The 22,991-nt window shown below is 39.9% G+C and overlaps 1 protein-coding gene across 2 annotated transcripts in view; it reads left to right on the top strand.

Moving 5' to 3' along the window:
* Positions 1–22,991, top strand: part of LOC115200383 (zinc finger matrin-type protein 4-like) — a 201,906-nt gene that overhangs the window by 31,645 nt on the left and 147,270 nt on the right. For both annotated transcript variants that reach the window (XM_029763411.1, XM_029763410.1), the window contains exon 2: positions 17,210–17,311. In XM_029763411.1, coding sequence (XP_029619271.1) covers positions 17,210–17,311 — 102 coding nt within the window. The remainder of the gene's footprint in view (positions 1–17,209; positions 17,312–22,991) is intronic.

Below are 22,991 nucleotides of genomic sequence, written 5' to 3'. Positions count from 1 at the left end.
GTGTTCATTGATCATTCAGTATTGTTGTAATTGTCATTATTAAATATATATATATATTTATATTATTTCATATATTTATATATGAAATAATCGGCCTGATAATCGGTCGACCTCATGTCCACATACAACATTCGAATCTCTGATTCACTAACATTTTTTGCTCATATTACTGTCTTTCTACTTTCTAAAAATATCAAATATTTTGTGACTACTGATGTGTTTTCTCCTGCATGTAACTGTGTTGACAGTCATTGATCTACTAGTCATTTTTCATTCCGAACAACACCAGGGAATATCAGTAGCCTAGTCAAACTGCACACAGACCCCAGGTTCACACGCTGACCAATGCGAGGTAGGCGGCCTGTTCCTGATCTTCCACATCTGTAAAGCACCTTCAGCATTCAAATGCTAAAATGGCTTGCACGATAGTCGGCTGTATTAGCTGAGTGACACCCTATGTAATTTGCTAGGTTATTGCTGTCTATACTGGAGACACAACTGTCATCTGTCTATAGCTGCTGAACGGGGCTTACAATAGATTTTATTTTGAGTTTTTCGATTCAGGTTCACCGTCAGCAACAGGTTTGGTACTTTTGCTTTAAAGAAATCATTGTATATGGTCATTTTTAGATATACAGGGTAAAGTTGATAATTTCATAACGAGGACAGCAATCACTTGCGAGGCGCACATGGCTCTCAGTCTCACGTCAGAATTAGACGTTCATCCATGTTTCTCAAACGTCACATTTTTAAGGTTAGGGTTAAGTTTAGGCTTGAACTCGGAAATCTTAAGGTTAGGCATTAACTCTGGATGGTTAAAGTAAGGGTTAAGGTTTGGGATAGACTTAAAACTAAAATATGAAAAACAACTTTCTAGCTAACAAAAACTTTCAAAAAGTATTTAAACCATTTGATTTTGAAATGGGGGTGGAATCCAAAGTGCTATATATTCATTACTTATGTCATAGCTTATTGTCAAACAAGAAATATTTATACATTACTAGCTCAAACTATCTGCGAAGATGGGTTCTGTGTTGGGGGGGGGGTACATTGCCCCACCCACCCATCTAATAGTGGTACTACATACTGTACACCATAGACATGCATCATACACACATATCCAGCTTAGAAATGCCCAGGCTCATGAGCTCCACCAGCAGCAGGTTTTAATTTAGAATGGAAAATGAAGGTGTTTATGCAAAACATGTTAGTGCATCAATTCATTCTGGAGTCGCACCGAATCGTTTCAAACTACAACATTCCTGTATCGTGTCAGAGCTCATGTATCTAGATACGTATGGAATTGTCTTGAAATGGAAAGATGTACATCCTTAGACTGGACAAACGGCCTCATGATCCTCACAGATCAACCTGGGTGAGGAGAGGCCAAGCAGCTGTAGCTTCAGTTAAACTGTCTGGCAAGTCCCCCTGCTTTCATTGTCAATTTTCTTGGCCGGTTGTATTTTATTATCTACTGAGGGAGGTTGCAGATGTAGTTATCAATTTGTGTTTCCCTATTGGTGGAAAGCAAGAGAAATTCTAGCCCCTTGTGTGGTTTATTTTGCAGAGTTGGTATTTTTTCTATGTTGTAATTGGATAGATAAAACACAGTGGTAGTGTTATAGTATTGCTCATGAACTAAGCTCTTTGTTGGTGTTAGTCAGGTTTGTAGAGGATTGTATTCATAATTGCTTATAATGTAAACACTGGTTTATATGCATGCTCACAATGCACTCTATTAGGCTGATAAAGCCAGGCTGTTGTCTGACCTTTGCTGTGCTAAAATAATTTAAGTCCTTCAGACTAAAGTGCATGTTTTTTTTACAGAATTCGGATGAAGTAGATCATTTATAAATGGTGGCGGAGTGGATAAAGAAATCGTAGTACACATGTAATTAGCCTACTTGTAATTGTTTGTGTTACATGCTGTTTTTTAAACTCTGAATGAAGTATAGCTGTATGATAATCAATCCCTCCTACCACTCCAGTATGTGCTAATCTCTCTGTGGTTCCCTATCTGTATCAGGCTGTTTTACTATTTTAGCCTCAGTCCAGGAATACATCATCTTTCAGCATTCTGTTTACAAGTTGAGGACTTTTGAGGGAATAGAATAAAATAAATGACCAACTGTGAGAACCTTTGAGAAATAACTTAATGAGGACCTGCTGGAATTGAGGTGCAAACCTGGAAAGTTTAGTTATTTGCTTGGTTTATTACCCTGTCTTGCTCTGAGATGTGTTGTATCTGCAGTTGGCAGTTATAACTGAAGTCTGATCCATTATTAGTGTTGTGGAGCATCTGGATGACTGCGTGCTTTGCGTTTACTGAATGAAAACAAAGAGAAAAGTATCATGTTTTTTCGTCTTTTCACACTAATTATGCTGTCCTAGTTGGGACCTTATGTAAATGCAAACTAAAGTTTAGCAAGTATCTCTTAACTTTCCATTCAGTAGTCATTTTATGATTGTTCATTCTCGAAGACAATGACAGGCGGAGTCCAAAGGAGGCTGCTGAGGGGAAAACGGCTCATCATAATGGCCGGAAGGGAGCAAATGGAATGGCATCAAACACCTGGAAACAATGTGTTTGCTACTTCCACTGATTCCACTCCAGTCATTACCACAAGCCCGTTCTCCCCAGTTAAGGTGCCAACAACCTCCAGTGGTAGAGTCTGTTCCTTAGATAATATGTTTAACCAACCTCCTTAATGTCTTAGGTAGTTTGCAACCTATAACACAGCTCTGGCACCAACATGCCTGTTTACTGTTCTGAGCTACCACTAGTACTCCTACGTAGGAATCTCATCATGTTCCTGTTGCTGTCCAAATCATCTCTTGGCTTGATCTCAATTCAGACAGATTTGACCCTATGCCATCCATGGGCACCAGGAGCTGTTTATGTTATAGTAATTGTAACTCTATCCAGTGCTATTGAGCCCATCTCTTTCATCCTTAATAATGCCCATCATGTATAGTGCTGTTATAATGAATTGGCTGTTTTATTAGTTATACTATGGAATGGATAAGCAGCTGATCATTTATAATCAATGTGTGGTTGTTATGTTCTGCTAAATAGGCCTATGTATTATTGCTGAGGGTTTTCCCCATGAAAGTGATCTGGAATCATTAGAATACTATAATATTCTCTTTTATTCGGAGTGAAGAGGTAGCTCGCTCTGCTTTTAAAAATGAAACACATTGGATAGACTTTAGTCTGTTTTTAACCCATCCTCTCCATTAATGAAGTGCGTTAGAAAAAAGATCTGGCACATTAGACAATTGCCGACATTTTACAGCTTTATCTACTCAAATAACATTTACCGTTTTTGCTAAGACAATTTTAAAGAAACTGGGGTCCACTTGATCTCCATCATGACCTAATGAGCACAACATTATTTTTTTGTTGTTGCAAAACTGTGTCATTTCTCATTGCTTTCACACACAATGAAAATGCTAAGCACATTTTTCAAAACAGTAAACACAATTCTCTACAAATGAAGAAAAACTCCAGTTGAGTAATCATGACAAACAAAATGAAAACATTTTGGTCACCGCTGATGCAAATTACTTCCATGAATGTGAACCTCTTCTGCACGTGTGTAAAACCTCTGAACAATTGTGCAATCAGCAATCAGTCTTTAATCATGCATAAGAGGTCACCTCAGAGTTGCTGTTTCCAAGAATGGACCAAGTAAGAGGCCTCGTGAGTGCAAGGACAAAGGAGAGGCAGAGGGGCCCATAGAGGAAGATAGTTCAGCTCTCAGTAAAAATGGAAAAAGGTCAAATAAAGCATTTTGTTTCTGGATATTCATGCTCTTGAGTGACATTCTTTCTTCATTGGTCATCTGGTAAAATCATTTTAGAAAAAAATAATGCAGCCCATGCTGTGATAATGTTTACTTGCCTTTTATGTTGCATACTATAATTATAGTATCAACAAATGGCACAGATATATAAAAGAGCGTTCACCATGTTTGTGTATATTGATAGTGTAGTTAGTATTTATTGGGCCACTGTGTAATGATTGATTTAAATAACTTTTCATTAGATAACAAGTTGTATGTTTTGATGGAGGTAGATGATTTTGTGTCATGTATTTAATATTTTGAGTCTCAATGCATTTTGAAAGTGAAATGTGTAATTTTGGCCAAATTGTTTCAGTTTGGGGCTGAGTGTTAATTGTTTAGAAAAGTGAATTCTGTTTAGACAAAGGTGCTTAGGTAGTCGAGGAAAAACGGTAAACAAACCTCCCTCAAGAACAAATATTTATATTTGTGTGAAGTATGTCAATTTGCCATCCTGCAATCGTACATTTCTCAAGATTTAGATTTTTTTGGGGCTGTTTGTCCTTTGAGCATCATTGAAAGAACCACACTGGTCTTATAAGACTATTTAAAATGAAGTTTTCTCAGCCAAAGTTTCCAGCTGGGGAGTTGTCTAGCAGTGTACACAACCTGTCTGTCTATAGGCCTAGTAATACCTCTGATTAGTGTAAGAGGCTACAATCCAGTCTCTTCCTCCTCAGTGCCTTCCCTCTCACCCTGGATTCTCCTCTGTGTTGCTCTGATGTGCTGCCACGAATGCCTGCAGCCTACAACATAGAAATAGAATCACTGGACACAGCTGATGGTAATGAGCTCAGCTGGGACACAGCGCTGCAGGACAACCAGCAGCCTAGCCAGAGAGAGTGCGCTGAGACTCAGATTTCTCACTTACTACACAGAAATGCTTATTTATGGATATGAAGGTCATTCTCTTCATGGTGATGTATCCTGAATAGGTACACCAAGGTAGAAATATGCAATGTCCTCCTTTGTATGTTGGGATATTATTCTAAACATTGGCTATTATTTTAATGAGCTCTTGCCCCAAACGAGACCAAATTTGGTTGGACCGTACCAAATCTGAAACCAATCATATACGTCTATGTTTCACAAGTTTGGACATCAAAGTACAGCACGGTAGAGCTCAGTAGATTACAGTCAAGTACATTCGAGTAGAGATTAGTAGAGTTCAATACAGTACAGTAAAGCAGAGTATGATACAGTACTGTACATTATAGTGTACTCAACTTTAGTGTTCTCTACTGTGTGCTGTACTGAACTCTACTGTACAGTACTGAACTGAGCTGTCCAAACTTGTGACCCCCACATGTTGTTTGTGACTTCTATGATTTCCCATTGTAGCCAATTCAATAGAAAAAAGTCCGTTACCGAATTTCAAGTTTTAATAACTGAATAATTCATTAACAAAATGTGTTATCAGTAAAAACACTAACTAATGGATAGGTCTACTTTTACTTGTTACTTCTGTGAACTTTTTATTCCAAATTTTTAGGATGGAACATTTTGTGAAAAATGTATATATGTTTTTGACATGCTCCTATGAACTTCACATGTTCATAGGAGCATGTGGGGCGGCAGGTTGCCTAGTGGTTAGAGCGCTGGACTAGTAACCGAAAGGTTGCAAGATCAAATCCCTGAGCTGACAAGGAAATGTTAGGAGTTTCTTGGAATGGATGGGATTGATTTATGTGACAGTAATGTGACTACATATTCATATTTTCTCCTCCATTAGAGCAAATGTAGCACTTGACCTGCTCTTACGCTCTTAGGGAGCGATTTGGGGGGGGGGGGGGGGGAGGAGGGAGATGAAAATTGGTATTCCATTAGTCTTTCTATTTTAGCTATTTTGAAACAATGCTGTGTTCAAGGCTCAATAATGTTATTCAGTGACGTGGGCAAGATTACTTTTTGAGCTCATAAAGTGTTTACATTTCCTGCTAATGTAACCATTTCAGAAGATGTAACTATTTCAAAACATGTTAAAAATGTATGGATAGTCTGGGTCAGTCAACAACTGAAGTTACATTCAAAGTGTTATATAAGATAAATTAGTTAAATGATTTGAACAAATGCACAAACTTTTTTGGTCATGAATTATAGAGGTACCACTCTCTCCTAAACCCACTAATGACCAAGTTAGAGCAGTGTGCTGAACACCTTGAATGATTTACACGGAACTGTTGACTCACGTTTTCAATCAATTATTCAGTTCAACAAAAGTTCCATTCTATCTTCCTAACCTATTTCCACTCTCTAGTTGTTATATACACATTTCCGAGGCTTTCCAAGCATTGTATTTCTTGTGAAACGTAAAGCCTAATTTCTGTATGTTTTAGAGAGATCTTTGAGAATATGGGTAGAAAGTGAGAGAGGACAGGGAAACAGCGAGGCTAGCCCATGACAGTTGTGTTTTCTCTTCCTATTCCTGGCCCTTGTAGCTGGTGAATGAAGGAGTGCAGCGTCAGACCTTTCCTTTGCCAGGAGGGGCACCTAGACGACAGCCCAGTGTGACTCGGCAGCACATGTTGACGTCGATGTGGGCTCCTGAGCGGAGGTTGCACTGATTTATTTATTCTATATCCTCTGCTCTTCCCCTGTTAGTTTGTTGGTTGGTGCTGCAGCATTCAGACACTGGGTTTTGTCCTCATCCCATCAGTTTGGTGCTTTGGCCCCTCCCCTCTACACAGGAGCTCTGAATGCCAGCCTCCCTCCCTCTCTCCGCTGATAACAGCTTACAGGCATTGTGCTGCCCGCTGGAACTCAGTGCCAAGGTCACATTATTTTAAAGAACAAGCGACACAAAATGCCAAAAGGTGAAAAGGCAGTCTGGAACAAAATAATCCTGTACTAGGCATTAATGGGATAATTCAAATGGAAGAGTAAGAGTTACCCAGATTAAAACAGACTCTTACATAAACCCAGAGATTTAGAGAAGGTTATGTTACTGACAAATATATATATTCTCTATCACTGTTATTTTACAGTGATAAACGAAATATCTACGTTAACATCAGCATACCAACCTGCATCCCACTACTGGCTTGCCTCTGAAGCTAAACAGGGTCGGTCCTGATCTGTCCCTGGATGTGAGACCAGATGCTGTGGTTAGGGGTGTTGGAGGTCCGGTAGGTGGCTCTCTTTCCTCTGGTCTAAAGAAATCCCAATGCACCAGGGCAGTGAAGGGGACTTTGCCCTGCAGAGTGTGCATTCTTTTGGATGCGACGTTAAATGCATGTCCTGACTCCCTGTGGTCATAACAAATCCCATGAAACTTATCGTAAGAGTATAGGAGTGTTACCCCTGGTGTCATGGGTAAATTCCCAACCTGGCCCCATTCCATCATGGCCACCTAATCATCCCCCTCATCCCTAATTGGCATATATCACTCCTCACTTCTCCACCTGATAGCTGATATGTGGTGAGTGTTCTGGCACAAAAATGGTTGCCATGCATGACACACATTGGTGGTGGAGTTTCCCCCTTACTATGTAAAGCGCTTTGAGTACCTAAATTGGTAGAAAAGCTCTATATAAATCCAATCAATTATTATTAAAGTAATGTGATTGTAGGGTAGTACTTATTATGCAGAATAAATCTCTGAAAAGACATTGTGTTTGACTTTGAATGGCTAGTTTGGCAAATTGTAGGGCATGCCAGTGCTTCTGAAAAGAATACGCAATTTCTGAAAAGAATCCGGAAGTCAAAAAATATTTAGATTTGTAAACTGCATGCCATACATATACAGTGTGTGTTTTCCATTATAAATGAGACGCGTCCTAAAACTGAGTGCGTGAACAAGCATGATAACTCCGCCTGGAAAACACCCTCCATCCACCTTTTATGGCAACAATAACACCGGTATAATTTGGAACTATTGGAATTAGGCCACAACAGTTTCTAAAAGAAAGAGCCACGGCAAATGTTATCATTTTGATTTTCAAAAAAAATACCCCCCCATTTGCACAAAATACTTACTTGCCTGCTTGCAATAGATCACTTCAACAACTAGAAAAAGTGCATACGCATGGTCTAAAGTTTGCGTAGAGGTAAGGACATTCTCACTCCAAGTTCAGTTTTTAGAAATGCTAACTTTTGCGGGAAAACTGGCACACATATTTTGTATGTATAGTACGCACGGTTTATAAATGGACCCCCTGGAGAACTCCTGAGGTCACCATGATCATGTGAAAGGACACTAATGCAGGGTGTGAACTGTTTGGCCAACCACCCCACTTCACTCCAGATCACTTCAACTTTGAACAGCTTAGACTGAACTTCTGTTTGGTATGATTCACAGTTGTTTGATTGCTTGTTTTATAGGTATCTCAAGTGAAGTTAAGTAACCTATCGGCGTGACATTGATTTATGCTCTGATGGATGAGCTGGGCCTTTTCTTTTGACGTTACTACTTGAAGATCTTATGTGTATGTCCTGTTTTGCCTGCCTCCTCAACTTGTCCTTCAGCTCTGAAACACGTCGGCTGGCAAGTACCTATCCCTACATTTTACCACACTATTCACACTTCACCAAACTATCTGTACTTTATTGCACTATTCATGCGGCAAGTTATAAAAATACGTGCAAAAGACAAAAATAACAAAAATGTCCAGTGATGAAAACTAGGCAAATCAATGTGAATTGAATAATGTGAATCTTAAAATGTGTAAAAGTAGAAAGTATCGAGGAGTTTACTGAGATGGCTTATTGCCTTTGTCCTCTAACACGTTCCTCACTCCTCCTTACCTTGCTTATTGTTTATTTTATTCCTCTGTTGTACCTGTTACTCCAGGGCAGGCTACACAAATACATCATCTGGAGGATCTGTCTCCATCCAATGGGCTCATGATTTATTTACACATAATCATGGATAGAAAGAGAAAAAGGAGCGATGTATGGGCCACCCTAAGGCAGAAAAGTTTATTTCTAGATTGTTCACCTGCTATTTCCTGTAGGCCAACACGTACCCAAAAGCTTTTCCAATACCAGTGTGATGTGGGCCTATTTGTTTTATTTAAGGCTAGTGATTTGGAGATGCCAATAAGGGACAAATAACTTAATATGTCCAAACTTTTGTATAAAGAAGACATTACATACATACGTTTTTTTAATGTTAGGATTCATCTCGTATTATTTAAGTACAGTGGGCTCCAAAATTACTGGCACCCCTGACTGGCAATGTACAAACAATACTTAAAAAAATATAAACAATATAATTATAGAGACAAACTCAAAATACCAACATGTGAAAAATACTGTACTTTATTAATGTTTCAGTGGAACCCACCAAAATCATTTATTGATTTAATTAAAAATCAATGTCCTCCAAATCAAGGTTTCACAATTAATGGCACCCTTAAATATTATTGTAAATAACATCTACCAAAATTAAACCAGGAATTATATTCCACTTATTTAAGTTTATCTAAGTGTTAAGGAACTATATTGAGCCATTACATTACTTCCATTTTCAGTAGGGTATAAAAAAGAGGTAACACGCTTGCAATATCCCTTTGTCATCCAACACCATGAAGAAAAGAAAAGAACTGGCAGTTCAAAAGGGACAGATGGTCGTAAACATTCATAAATGGTAATGGCTACAAGAAGATCCACAAACGATTGAATATACCACTGAGCACTGTCAGGGCAATAATTAAAACATTCAAAAGATATGGAACAGTTGAAAACCTCACGGGTAAAGGACGCAAATGCATTTTGCCCCCCAGGAAAGGGAGGAGGATGGTGAGAGAAGCAACAAAATCCCCAAGGATCCCTGTTTAAGAATTGCAGGCCTTGGTGGCGTCTTGGGGTCACCAGGTTGAAAAAGCACAATCAGATGCCACCTCCACAACCACAGGGTCTTTGGAAGGGTTGCCAGAAGAAAGCCCTTAATGACCCCAAGACACAGACACAAGCGCTTGGAGTTTGCCAAACGTCATTTAAATTATGATTGGAAGAAGGTGCTCTGGTCAGATGAGACCAACATTGAACGTTTTGGTCAGATACAGCATCGACATGTTTGGTGTCGAAACAGAGATCCATACAAGGAGAGGCACCTCATACCCACGGTGAAATATGGTGGTGGGTCAGTGATGTTTTGGGGCTGTTTTAATTCCAGAGGTCCAGAGGCACTGGTTAAGATTGATGGCATAATGAATTCCACCAAGTATCAGGCAATTTTGGCTGACAATCTGGTTGCCTCTGCCTGAAGGCTGGGACTTGGCTGTATGTGGACTTTCCAACAAGACAATGACCCAAAACAGACCTCAAGATCCACACAGAAATGGTTCTGTGACAACAACATCAATGTTCTGCCATGGCCATCTCAGTCGCCGGACCTCAATCCAATCGAAAACCTGTGGGCTGAGTTGAAGAGGGCAGTTGATAAGCACAAACCCATGAATGTGAAGGATCTTGAAAGGATCTGCATATGGGAATGGTCCAAAATCCCTCCAAATGTTTTCCTTAACCTTGTCAAACATTACAGGAAAAGACCATGCTGTTATCCTTGCCAGAAGTGGTTGCACTAAGTACTAAATGAGGAGTGCCAATACTTATGAAACATTGATTTTGGTGAAATGTCTTTTGTATTAAATAATTGTATGATTGTGGTGGGTTCCATTGAAACATTAATAAAGTACAGTATTTCTCACATGTTGGTATTTTGAGTTTATCTCTATAATTATATTTTTTAAAGTATTGTTTGTGCATTGCCAGTCAGGGGTGCCAGTAATTGGAGCCCACTGTATGTGGTGATATTCTCTTTTAGCCCTTTAACCTTGTGGGAATTGGCCTATAAGGATAGGGCTACATTGAAATGTTTCTTACAGAATAAATATTAAATGCATAACCATGGTAGCAATTGAAAGCGAACAGTTTGTAGATGATGGGAAACTAGTGAGACCAAAGTTGAGTATATACCAGTTCACCTGACACGAATGAATCCAAACATTACTCTTGATTCTATGTACGTTTTACATTTACTGTACTTTTTGCCACATTTGTTGATAACGAATCAGAAAATACTCTAAATACATTTAGTAACATGACTATTCCTGGAAAATGTGGGGTAGGTGCAACATAAGATGAGAGGAGTAACTGGTGTCTCCAAGTGGCCACCCACCTCTCCAAAGTGTGCATAGTTCCTAAGCAATTTCAATACACTTTTATGACTCGAAGACTTTTCTTTGAGTCATAAAACTATAAGATACTAGAGCAAGGAACTAGAGCAAGCACCTGTAGTTGTTTCATTTGGAACACAACCTTGCATCCCCGCCATCACACAGTTACTGTTGTTTACGCAATCTAAAAAACGATCCATTATAAATCTGGGTCAGGTGGGCATGATTTGAAAGCTTGTTCTATAGCCAACATGAATAGCGAAGTTATAAATACAATCTTACAGTGTTAGGCTTTCACAAGGCAATTCAAGGAAACAGATCCTAATTTTGGCGCTCGTAGAAAGGACTCATGAGTGCATTTAGGTGCGTGTGTCAAGCAGCATTTCTTTCTCTCAAAATAAACAAAAATAGACTCATTCTGTTCAGAACAACCCTGGGTATGACGTCATGTCATCTTGTAACTGTACATCAAAAACAGTGATCGTAAATGTTGACCCTGTATATCCCATGAGTTTTATGATTTGGAGATATGAAATACACATTTGTACTCACCGGTGTTTGGCTTGCTTGTATGACATCAAAGCAGTATTTATTATAGTCCTCAACTTCGCATCAGAACGGCTGTCAGTCAAACCCCACACAGCGCTGTGAAGAACCGAGCCAGAGGTCTACAGACAATACGTTCCAATGCAGGTGCTTATTAGTGCCCAAATCTGCCATTTTCAACCTGGTATGAGGGTATGAGTGTAAAGGGTTCCAGGTTGGCCTTTAAGTATATAGTGTGTGGTGGGGTGATAAAGTTTAGAGGATTATAGTAATTGCATCACAATTGGTACCCTATCCCCTATATATGGCCCCTGAGCCACATGCTTATTACAGATAAGTCAGGTCACATACCCTAGCTGTAAAAACATGCTGCAGATTCTACACTTACATTTGTCAAAGATTTTACAGAATCAGTTAAAGTATTGATTGTTTTAGAGAGAAGTTTTGCTTGTATCCTGCACTGATTGAAGTTTTAAAGGGACAATCTGCAGTTCAAAGAATCACCCCACCACTGTTTTGGTATAATTCTGAGGGATGGGCCTGGAGAAATGTAACCACTCTCAAATGCATAGACTGAGCTATGGATGCAAGGACTGACCATCTATGATATCAAAATTATAGTTTTAACCAGGTTTTGAGGCGATAAGGTTACATTGTTTACAAATAAAGGTGTAAAGCGAGCTTATATTTTGGGTTCTGATGGGGTACGACAGTTGAATTAAGCTCACAAGGCATTTATTAATTATAGTGCCTTCAGAAAGTATTCACACCCCTTGACCTTTTCTACATTTTGTTGTGTTAGTCTAGGGTTGCACATTTTGGGGAATATTCAGGGGTGGAAACTTTCCGTGGGAATTAACGGGAATATATGGGAATTTATTCATTAATTAATACCATTTTAAATGTAGATGTTTTTTGCATTGGATATAGTTACCATATCATATGGAGACAGAAACATAAACCTTTTACCTTATGTAGACATAATTGCAAATAATTAAATCCTTCTAATAGAAAAAAAATATATAATTTAGTTACAATTGAACTTTAATTAAATGAGTTGACTAGTCACATGGGATGATTTCACTGAACAACAAAAGAAAGGGAATATTGAATGATCCCCAATGATCCATCGCATCTCCCAAAAAACGTTTTCAACATACATCTGTAAAATGATAGTCTAGAAACTAAAGCTTTGGTTGTCTTCCTCTCAGGCTTCCATGTCTTCTCCCTGGACCTCCTCAATGTCCACCTCTTGATCACCAGACTCTGAGGCCTCATCTTCACTGTCATTTTCCAACCTTGTTGAGGATGGCTCGTTGTCAGGCTCAAAAAGCCACAAATTTGCCTGTATGGCCACCAATTTTTCAACCATTGTATTGATCAGCCTGTTGTGTGTGTGTTTTCAAACAAGGACCTGTAGAGCTCTGAGGCGGCTGATGTTGGTGGGATTTGGAGGATGAGGGAGTCAACAGGGGAAAGAGCCTCAGATCCACAAAGTTCTTTCCACCAGGTGGCTGATGAGCTATGTTGGCATGACTGCCATATTGCATCTCCATCCCAAAGCCCTTGCTTGGAAGTGTACTTCGCCAGACTGCCAAGAACCTTGCCCTAATCCAGGCCAAGGTTGTGAGACATGGTAGTGATGACACCATAGGCCCTGTTGATCTCTGCACCAGACAGGATGCTCTTGCCAACATACTTGGGGTTCAACATGTATACTGTGGCATGTATGGGCTTCAGGCAGAAGTCTTCACGCTTTTTGATGTATTTCAGAACTGCAGTTTCCTCTGCTTGGAGCAACAGTGAAGTGGGCAGGGCAGTACGGATTTCTTCTCTTACATCTGCAAGCAGAGTCTGAACATCAGAGGATGGCATTGTCTCCCTCAATCTGTGTAATGGCTACTGCTATAGGTTTCAGGAGTTTCAGGCCGCTTACCACTCTCTCCCAAAATTCATCATCCAGGAGGATCCTCTTGATGGGGCTGTCCATATCGGCAGACTGTGATATGGCCATTTCTTGGAGAGACTCCTTCCCCTCTAGGAGACTGTCAAACATGATGACAACACCACCCTAATGGGTGTTTCTGGGCAGCTTCAATGTGGTGCTCTTATTCTTCTCACTTTGCTTGGTAAGGTAGATTGCTGCTACAACTTGATGACCCTTCACATACCTAACCATTTCCTTGGTTATCTTGTAGTGTATCCATTGTTTTCAGTGCCATGATGTCCTTGAGGAACAGATTCAATGCATGAGCAGCACAGCCATTGGGTGTGATGTGAGGGTAGGACTCCTCCACTTTAGACCAAGCAGCCTTCATGTTCGCAGCATTGTCTGTCACCAGGGCAAATACCTTCTGTGGTCCAAGGTCATTGATGACTGCCTTCAGTTCATCTGCAATGTAGAGACCGGTGTGTCTGTTGTCCCTTGTGTCTGTGCTCTTGTAGAATACTGGTTGAGGGGTGGAGATGATGTAGTTAATTATTCCATGTCCATGAACATTCGACCACTGATCAGAGATGATGGCAATAGTCTGCTTTCTCTATCATTTGCTTGGCCTTCACTTGAACTCTGAACTCTGCATCCAGGAAATGAGTGGATAAAGCATGTCTGGTTGGAGGTGTGTATGCTGGGGGAAGAACATTCAGAAATCTCTTCCAATACAAGTTGCCTGTGAGCATCAGAGGTGAACCAGTTGCATACACAGGTCGAGCAAGAAATTCATCAGCGTTTCTCTGACTACGTTCCTCCATTGACTCAAAAGAACTTCTGATTTCAGGAGGACCATGGGCTGTTGCTATCGATACGGTATCTGATTAATAATTTACACCTGAAATAGAAGAAGAGGGACTTTTGTCAGAGGTTGCTTGTGAGCGCTTTTGGCCAGATGATTCTGCGACTTTGTTGCATTCTTCACATATGATTTGGCACAGTATTTGCAAATGTACACAGCTTTTCCTTCTACATTTGCTGCAGTGAAATGTCTCCACACATCAGATAGTACCTGTGGCATTTTCCTGTAAAAAAACAACAAATACAATTCCATGTACAGATAAATAGTTAAGCAGTTAGATTAAACAACTCCTTTATAAGATAAATGTTTTAAAATGAAACATGTATGGGAAACAGGTGATTTAAGACTCCTCAGTTAGCATGCTCAAGTTAGCTAAAACCCACATGGTAGCAAAAACTAACTAACAGAAATAGTTAACAAGTTAGAAATTGTTTAAACAGACTTTGCTGTAGGCTACTGTTTACTAGTTAACAAATAATCATGTATGTCATATAAAATATATTCACCCCACCCAGTATTGTAATCAACTTTCCAGAAAGCATGTAGTCCTTGGCTCAGACAGTGTAGTAGTGTGGGCTCAAAAGCATCTTATTAGTGTGCAATATCTTGAGAATCAGCTGTACATGTGATGGACGAATGCACTGTGCATGCAATTCCATTGAATTGGGGATAGTTTAACCAAAATATGCCACAAAACCCAGAATTGCCTTTAAGCAAAATTCCCCAAATTCCCGGGCTTAACTTCCCATTTACCAGAAAGTTCCCACCCTTTGCAACCCTATGTTAGTCTGAATTTAAAATTTATTAAATTCAGATGTTCTGTCACCGGCCTATGCACAATACCCCATAATGTCAAAGTGTCATGTTAATTTTAAAAGTATTCAACCCTTTTTTGGCAAGCTTAAATAAATTCAGGAGTAAAAATGTGCTTAACAAGTCACAAGTTGCATAGACTCACTCTGTGTGCAGTAATAGTGTTTAACATGATTTTGAATTACTACCTCATCTCTGTACCCCACACATATACAATTATCTGTAAGATCCCTCAGTCGAGCAGTGCATTTAAAACACAGATTCAACCACAAAGACCAGGGAGGTTTTCCAATGCCTCACAAAGAAGGGCACCTGTCGGTAGATGGGTAAAAAATGTAAAAAAGCAGACATTGAATATACCTTTGAGCATGAATAAGTTATTAATTACACTTTGGATGGTGTACCAATACACCCAGTCAATACAAAGATGCAGGCGTCCTTCCTAACTCAGTTGCCGGAGAGGAAGGATGATGCCAACGGTGACCTTAAATCAGTTACAAAGTGTAATGGCTGTGATAGGAGAAAACTTAAGATGGATCAACAACATTGTAGTTACTCCACAATACTAATGTAAATGAGTGAAAAGGAGGAAGCCTGTACAGAATAAAAATATTCTAAAACATGCATCCTGCTTGCAATAAGGCACTAAAGTAAAACTGCAAAAAATGTGGCAAAGAAATGTACTTTATGTCCTGTATATAAAGCGTTATGTTTGGGGCAAATCCAATACAGCACATCACTGAGTATCACTCTTCATATGTTCAAGCATGCTGGTGGCTGCATCATGTTATGGGTATGCTTGTCATCGGCAAGGACTAGGGAGTTTTTGTAGGATAAAAATAAATGGAATAAAGCTAAGCTCAGGCAAAATCCTAGAGGATGACCGGCTTCAGTCTGCTTTCCAACAGACACTGGGAGATGAATTAACCTTTCAGCAGGACTAAAACAGAAGGCCAAATCTACACTGGAGTTGCTTACCAAGATAACATTGATTGTTCCTGTGTGACCTAGTTACAGTTTTGACTTAAATCAGCTTGAAAATCTATGGCAAGACTTGAAAATTGCTGTCTAGCAATGATCAACAAGCTTGAAAAATAAACAAAATAATAATGTGCAAATATTGTACAATCCAGGTGTGCAAAGCTCCTAGAGACTAACCCAGAAAGACTCACAGCTGTAGTTGCTGCCAAAGGTGATTCGAAAATGTATTGGCTCAGGGTGTTTCATTGTTTATAAATTTGCTCAAATGTACAAAAACATGTTTTCACTTTGTCATTATGGGGTATTGTGTGTAGATGGGTGAAAAAAATGGAATCCATTTTGAATTTAGGCTGTAACACAACAATGTGGAATAAGTCAAGGGTTATGCATATGTTTCATCAAGAATCAATGGATATGTATCAGTCATTTAAAAGTTAACAAATATATATATATAGCTCCAGATTGCCCCTTTAAGTAACCAGGTATTATAATCAGTTCATTTTTTCTAGATTTGTCTTAATGCTTAAAGTGTTGCCATAGGTTATACCTGCTTGACTTTTCTGCTCATCTGCCATGCCTAATGAAGGCTCCACAAAGTCGATGAGATGAACGTGAGTGCTCCCAAATCTGCAATGTGAGCTCTCTAATGGAAGCAGGGCTGAAATAGTAATAGGGGGCGGGGGCATCTTGCCATTTCCTTCCAAATCTCCCCCAGATGAAGTTCAGTAATTTAGTTCTATGAATTTCCAAGATTAATCCTATCAGGGCTTCAGTCTCACAAATGTATTTACTATTGCCTTGACATAGGCTTGACCTGCTACCTGGAAATTGGTTTATTGATTCAACATAATATTCTGTTATGACTGACTGCTGGAAGGAAGAAAAAACCTACTCTGCGTTTGTTATTGCCATCACAGTGCTAGATATAATGAAATATTGATTAAACAACTATCTTAGTATTACATTATAATTTACTTGCTCCATTATGTCCCTTCATTGCACTTGAGCCATTCAAGCTTATTATACCTGTGCTATTTTTAAAGTTCCTCATTTAAAAATGCCCAACCCAGTGTTACATTTCATGTAGTTGTTTGTCTCTCCTCTCTCCCACCAGATGAAGTCTACAGAAGTGGACCAAGGGCTTTTCACAGACACCTACTGCAAAGTGTGCAGCGCTCAGCTCATCTCCGAGTCCCAGAGGATCGCCCACTACGAGGTATGGAATACTTGAAGTGTTTCATTCAGAAACGCTATATGTTAATTCAGAAATGTAGGTAAATTAACTTGTTTAAATAAATTACACTAAATATGAACACAACATGTAAAGTGTTGGTCCCATGTTTCATGAGCTGAAATAAAAGTTCCCAGAAATTTTCCAGACGCTCAAAACGTTTTTCTCTCTAATTTTGTGCACAAATTTGTTTACATCCCTGTTAGTGAGTGTTTCTCCTTTGTCAAGATAATCCATCCACCTGACATGTGCGGTATATCAAGAAATTGATTAAACAGTATGATCATTACACAGGTGAACCTTGTGCTGGGGACAATAAAAGGCCATGCTAAAATGTGCAGTTTTGAGGTAGCGTGCAATTGGCATGCTGACAGCAGGAATGTCCACCAGAGCTGTTGCCAGAGAATTGAATGTTAATTTTTCTACCTTAAGCTACTTCCAATTCATTTTAGAGAATTTGGAATTAAGTCCAACCAGCCTCACAACCGCAGATCATGTGTAACCACACCAGCCCATGATCTCCACATCCAGCTGCTTCACCTGTGGGATGATCTGAGACCAGTCACCCAGACAGCTAATGAAACTGTGGGTTTGCACAACTGAATAATTTCTGTGCAAACTGTCAGAAACCGTCTCAGGGAAGCTCATCTACGTGCGTGTCATCCTCACCAGGATCTTGACCTGACTGCAGTTCAGCATCGTAACCGACTTCAGTCTGCATATGCTCACCTTTGATGGCCTCTTGCACACTGTATAAGTGTGCTCTTCATTGATGATTCCTGGTTTCCACTGTACCGGGCAGATGGCAGACAGCATGGTGGTTATGGTATGGGCATGCTTAAGCTACGGAATGAACACGATTGCATTTTATCAATGTCAATTTGAATGCACAGTTACCGTGACGAGATCCTGAGGTCCATGGTCTTGCCATTCATCCGCCCACAATTACATCATGTTTCAGCATGATAATGCATGGCCCCATGTTGCAAGGATCTATACACAATTCCTGAAAATGTCCCAGTTCTTCCATGGCCTGCATACTCAGACATGTCACCCGTTGATCATGTTTGGGATGCTCTGGATCAATGTGTACAACAGCGTGTTCCAGTTTCCGCCAATATCCAGCAACTTCGCACAGCCATTGAAGAGTAGTGGGACAACATTCCACAGGCCACAATCAACAGCCTGATCATCTCTATGCGAAGCAGATGTGCTGCGCTTCATGAGGCAAATGGTGGTCACACCAGATACGGAATGGTTTTCTGATCCACACCCCTACCTTTTTTAAGGTATCTGTGACCAACAGATGCATATCTGTATTCCCAGTCGTGTTAAATCCATAGATTAGGACCTAAATTAATTTATTTCAATTGACATTATTTGAACTGTGAATCTTAGATTGTGTTGCATGTTGCATTTTTTGTTCAGTGTATGAAAGAGATTGTGTTTTTTTCACCATCTAATTATGGTATGGGGTTTTTCAAATATCTTTTTTTTGTCTATCACTTGATGGTTTAATTTCAGATACACAAATAATCATGTTTTATTTAGCAAAATGCTATATATCCGCCTCACTTTCAGAATAAGTAAAATGTAACCAATAACTAGCCTACATTTTTTTTTATAAAGAACTGTACAAATCTGTGTGTGTGTGTGTGTGTGTGTATGTATGTACAGTTGTGGCCAAAAGTTTTGAGAATGACTCAAATATTAATTTTCACAAAGTCTGCTGCCTCAGTTTGTATGATGGTCATTTGCATGTACTCTCCATGTTATGAAAAGTGATCAGATGAATTGCAATTAATTGCAAAGTCCCTCTTTGCCATGAAAATGAACTGAATCCCCCCCAAAAAATTCAGCCCTTCCACAAAAGGACCAGCTGACATGTCAGTGATTCTCTCGTTAACACAGGTGTGAGTGTTGATGAGGACAAGGCTGGAGATCACGCTGTCATGCTGATTGAGTTCGAATAACAGACTGGAAGCTTCAAAAGGAGGGTGGTGCTTGGAATCATTGTTCTTCCTCTGTCAACCATGGTTACCTGCAAGGAAACACGTGCCGTCATTGCTTTGCACAAAAAGGGCTTCACAGGCAAGGATATTGCTGCCAGTAAGATTGCACCTAAATCAACCATTTATCGGATCATCGAGAACTTCAAGGAGAGCGGTTCAATTGTTGTGAAGAAGGCTTCAGGGCGCCCAAGAAAGTCCAGCAAGCGGCAGGACCGTCTCCTAAAGTTTATTCAGCTGCGGGATCGGGGCACCACCAGTACAGAGCTTGCTCAGGAATGGCAGCAGACAGGTGTGAGTGCATCTGCACGCTCAGTGAGGCGAAGACTTTGAGGATGGCCTGGTGTCAAGAAGGGCAGCAAAGAAGCCACTTCTCTCCAGGAAAAACATCAGGGACAGACTGATATTCTGCAAAAGGTACAGGGATTGGACTGCTGAGGACTGTGGTAAAGTCATTTTCTCTGATGAATCCGCTTTCCGATTGTTTGGGGCATCCGGAAAAAAGCTTGTCCAGAGAAGACAAGGTGAGCGCTACCATCAGTCCTGTGGCATGCCAACAGTAAAGCATCCTGAGACCATTCATGTGTGGGGTTGCTTCTCAGCCAAGGGAGTGGGCTCACTCACAATTTTGCCTAAGAACACAGCCATGAATAAAGAATGGTACCAACACATCCTCCGAGAGCAATTTCTCCCAACCATCCAGAAACAGTTTGGTGACGAACAATGCCTTTTCCAGCATGATGGAGCACCTTGCCATAAGGCAAAAGTGATAACTTATTGGCTCGGGGAACAAAACATAGATATTTTGGGTCCATGGCCAGGAAACTCCCCAGACCTTAATCCCATTGAGAACTTGTGGTCAATCCTCAAGAGGCGGGTGGACAAACAAAAACCCACAAATTCTGACAAACTCCAAGCATTGATTATGCAAGAATGGGCTGCCATCAGTCAGGATGTGGCCCAGATGTTAATTGACAGCATGCCAGGATGGATTGCAGAGGTCTTGAAAAAGAAGGGTCAACACTGCAAATATTGACTCTTTGCATCAACTTCATGTAATTGTCAATAAAAGCCATTGACAGTTATGAAATGCTTGTAATTATACTTCAGTATTCCATAGTAACATCTGACAAAAATATCTAAAGACACTGAGGCAGCAGACTTTGTGAAAATGTATATTTGTGTCATTCTCAAAGCTTTTGGCCACGTGTGTGTGTGTGTGTGTGTGTGTGTGTGTGTGTGTGTGTGTGTGTGTGTGTGTGTGTGTGTGTGTGTGTGTGTGTGTGTGTGTGTGTGTGTGTGTGTGTGTGTGTGTGTGTGTGTGTGTAATATATATTTTTAAATTCAATACAGTAATATGCGATCTGTATGTAAAACATTTACATTTTAGTAATTTAGCAGATGCTCTTATCCAGAGCGACTTACAGTAAATACATTCATCTTAACATAGCTAGGTGAACAATCACATATCACAGTCAAATATGCAGGATATGAACATTCCATTTTAGATAAACAATGGATATATAGCGCTTTGCAAAAAAGCAACATCTAAAATCTATAAATAAACAAACTGAGAACACTCATAAGCATTCATATCTGATAAAAACACTTGAAAAATTGGTTGATTTTATAGAATTTTGGAAATAAACTCTTCACTTACAGTACACTACAGTAGGTCTGCTCGTCCCCCACCAGTCTGAACTGACACAACACACCATAATGAACATCAGTCGTACAGTAGATCACCTGCTGGGTGTCAACAAACTATGGCGATTCAACATGTATTATTGTCTGAAAATGAACAGAAAATGACGGCCAACGTTCTGTGGTGAGAGGCGATAGGACGACTCACCTGCTGTGCACGGCCGACGTTCATGTTAGTATGTCAAGTCTTTTAAAGATGAAAGGGAGACAGCTTACCAGACGATTCAACCATTATTCAGCAAGGCTTAGGTCATACTGTTTGTTCTGTATCAGTCAGAGCCGCTCAGCAGCAGCAATCCCAAACAGCAGAAAGCTGCAGTTTTAAAATGTCAGGCACATGACTCACCTGGTTTTACCCAAATATTCTTAATTATTTAGTTAAAGTGCTGACGAACAGCAAACACTGTCTGGCCCCATTGCTGTCCAGGACCACCACCTGGTTTGTCAGAGATATTGCAGAAGAGGTTCTCTATTGAAGTGTTTTACCATTGCTTTAGTTTGGCCAGTGCTCACCAGAGTATAGCTGCCTTGCATTTTTTTCTGCTTGAATACCAACACCTCATAGAATGGCTATAAAATATGAACACAGACTCTCTTTCAAATTAAAATGTATGCCAGCACCTGTTTCATTCCACTCCAAGCACAGCAGCTGCCGTTTGGGAGGTAACTTGGCTCGTCTGTATTACAGATGCTGCCTTTCACTCACTGTAACAGTCAGATGGTCAGAACAGAGCGTCTGACTGCACTGCAGGGCCCATGGTGCATCTGTATGGACATCAGGAATAATAGGAGCTGAATGGACTCATATGAGACTTTGTTCATGCAGTTTAAGTATCAATCAGAGTGCTTGCCTTGGTCACACCGGACCGGTCACTGAGGTTGCTCATCACTCACTCACTCACCCCTGTCGCACCGGCTCTTGCATAGGGCAGGAGAAAAGGCTCTCCACACCTGGTGGTCTTGGCCATCTTCTCCAACGTGCCCCAGCTCTGCTGATGTTGTTGGAGTTTAGTCTCGTTTGGTTGCTACGGTAGTAACTATACTGCTGAACGCTTTGAACGATGTTACACTTGATACTGTTATTTCTGATAGCACTGAAATATTATGTACTGTATATACTTTGATCATGTTTTAGATTAATTATTTAGTTGTATCCCTCATTCTCTGAATAGTCTGTGTTAATATGAGACAAACTGTGTGCAATGATATTCCATTGGGTTTAAATGAGGATGATGATGTGTTCAGAATATGGTTTAGTCCAGGGGTGTCAAACTTATTTTGCCCTGCGGGCCTCATTCAGGCTTCGAGGTCTGGAGGTTATATTTCCTTTCCGTCAAAATTTGCTAAAAATAGTCGTCTATACATCGCTTTTGGAATTTTTGATGCTCCCCGATTGTCCAGTTTTTGTACAATGATTCTTAGCAAGCTGGACAGAGTGAAGAAACAGTATAAATCTACATCCATTATTATTTTTACACATTTTAGGTTTGGTTTTAGTAATTTTAAAGGTCCAATGCAGCCGTTTTAATCTCTATAAAATCATTTCTGGGTAACCAGCTATTGTTTATATTTTTCGTGATAAATACAACATTTGATTTGATTTACAGTGCATTCGGAAAGTATTCAGACCCCTTGACTTTTTCCAAATTGTGTTAGATTACTGCCTTATTCTAAAATTGAAAAAAGGTATTAAAAATAACAAATTAAATACCTTATTTACATGAGTATTCAGACCCTTTGCTATGAGACTTGAAATTGAGCTCCGGTGCATCCTGTTTCCATTGATCTTCCTTGATGTTTCTAGAACTTGATTGGAGTTCACCTGTGGTAAATTCAATTGATTGGACATGATTTGGAAAGGCACACACCTGTCTATAAAACGTCCCATAGTTGCATGTCAGAGCAAAAACCAAGCCATGAGGTCAAAGGAATTGTACGTAGAGCTCCGAGAC

Source organism: Salmo trutta, chromosome 9 (genome assembly GCF_901001165.1).
Source record: "Salmo trutta chromosome 9, fSalTru1.1, whole genome shotgun sequence".
Classification (NCBI taxonomy): domain Eukaryota; kingdom Metazoa; phylum Chordata; class Actinopteri; order Salmoniformes; family Salmonidae; genus Salmo; species Salmo trutta.
Note: the sequence above shows the minus strand (reverse complement) of the source record. Positions and strands in the feature narration are given on the sequence as shown.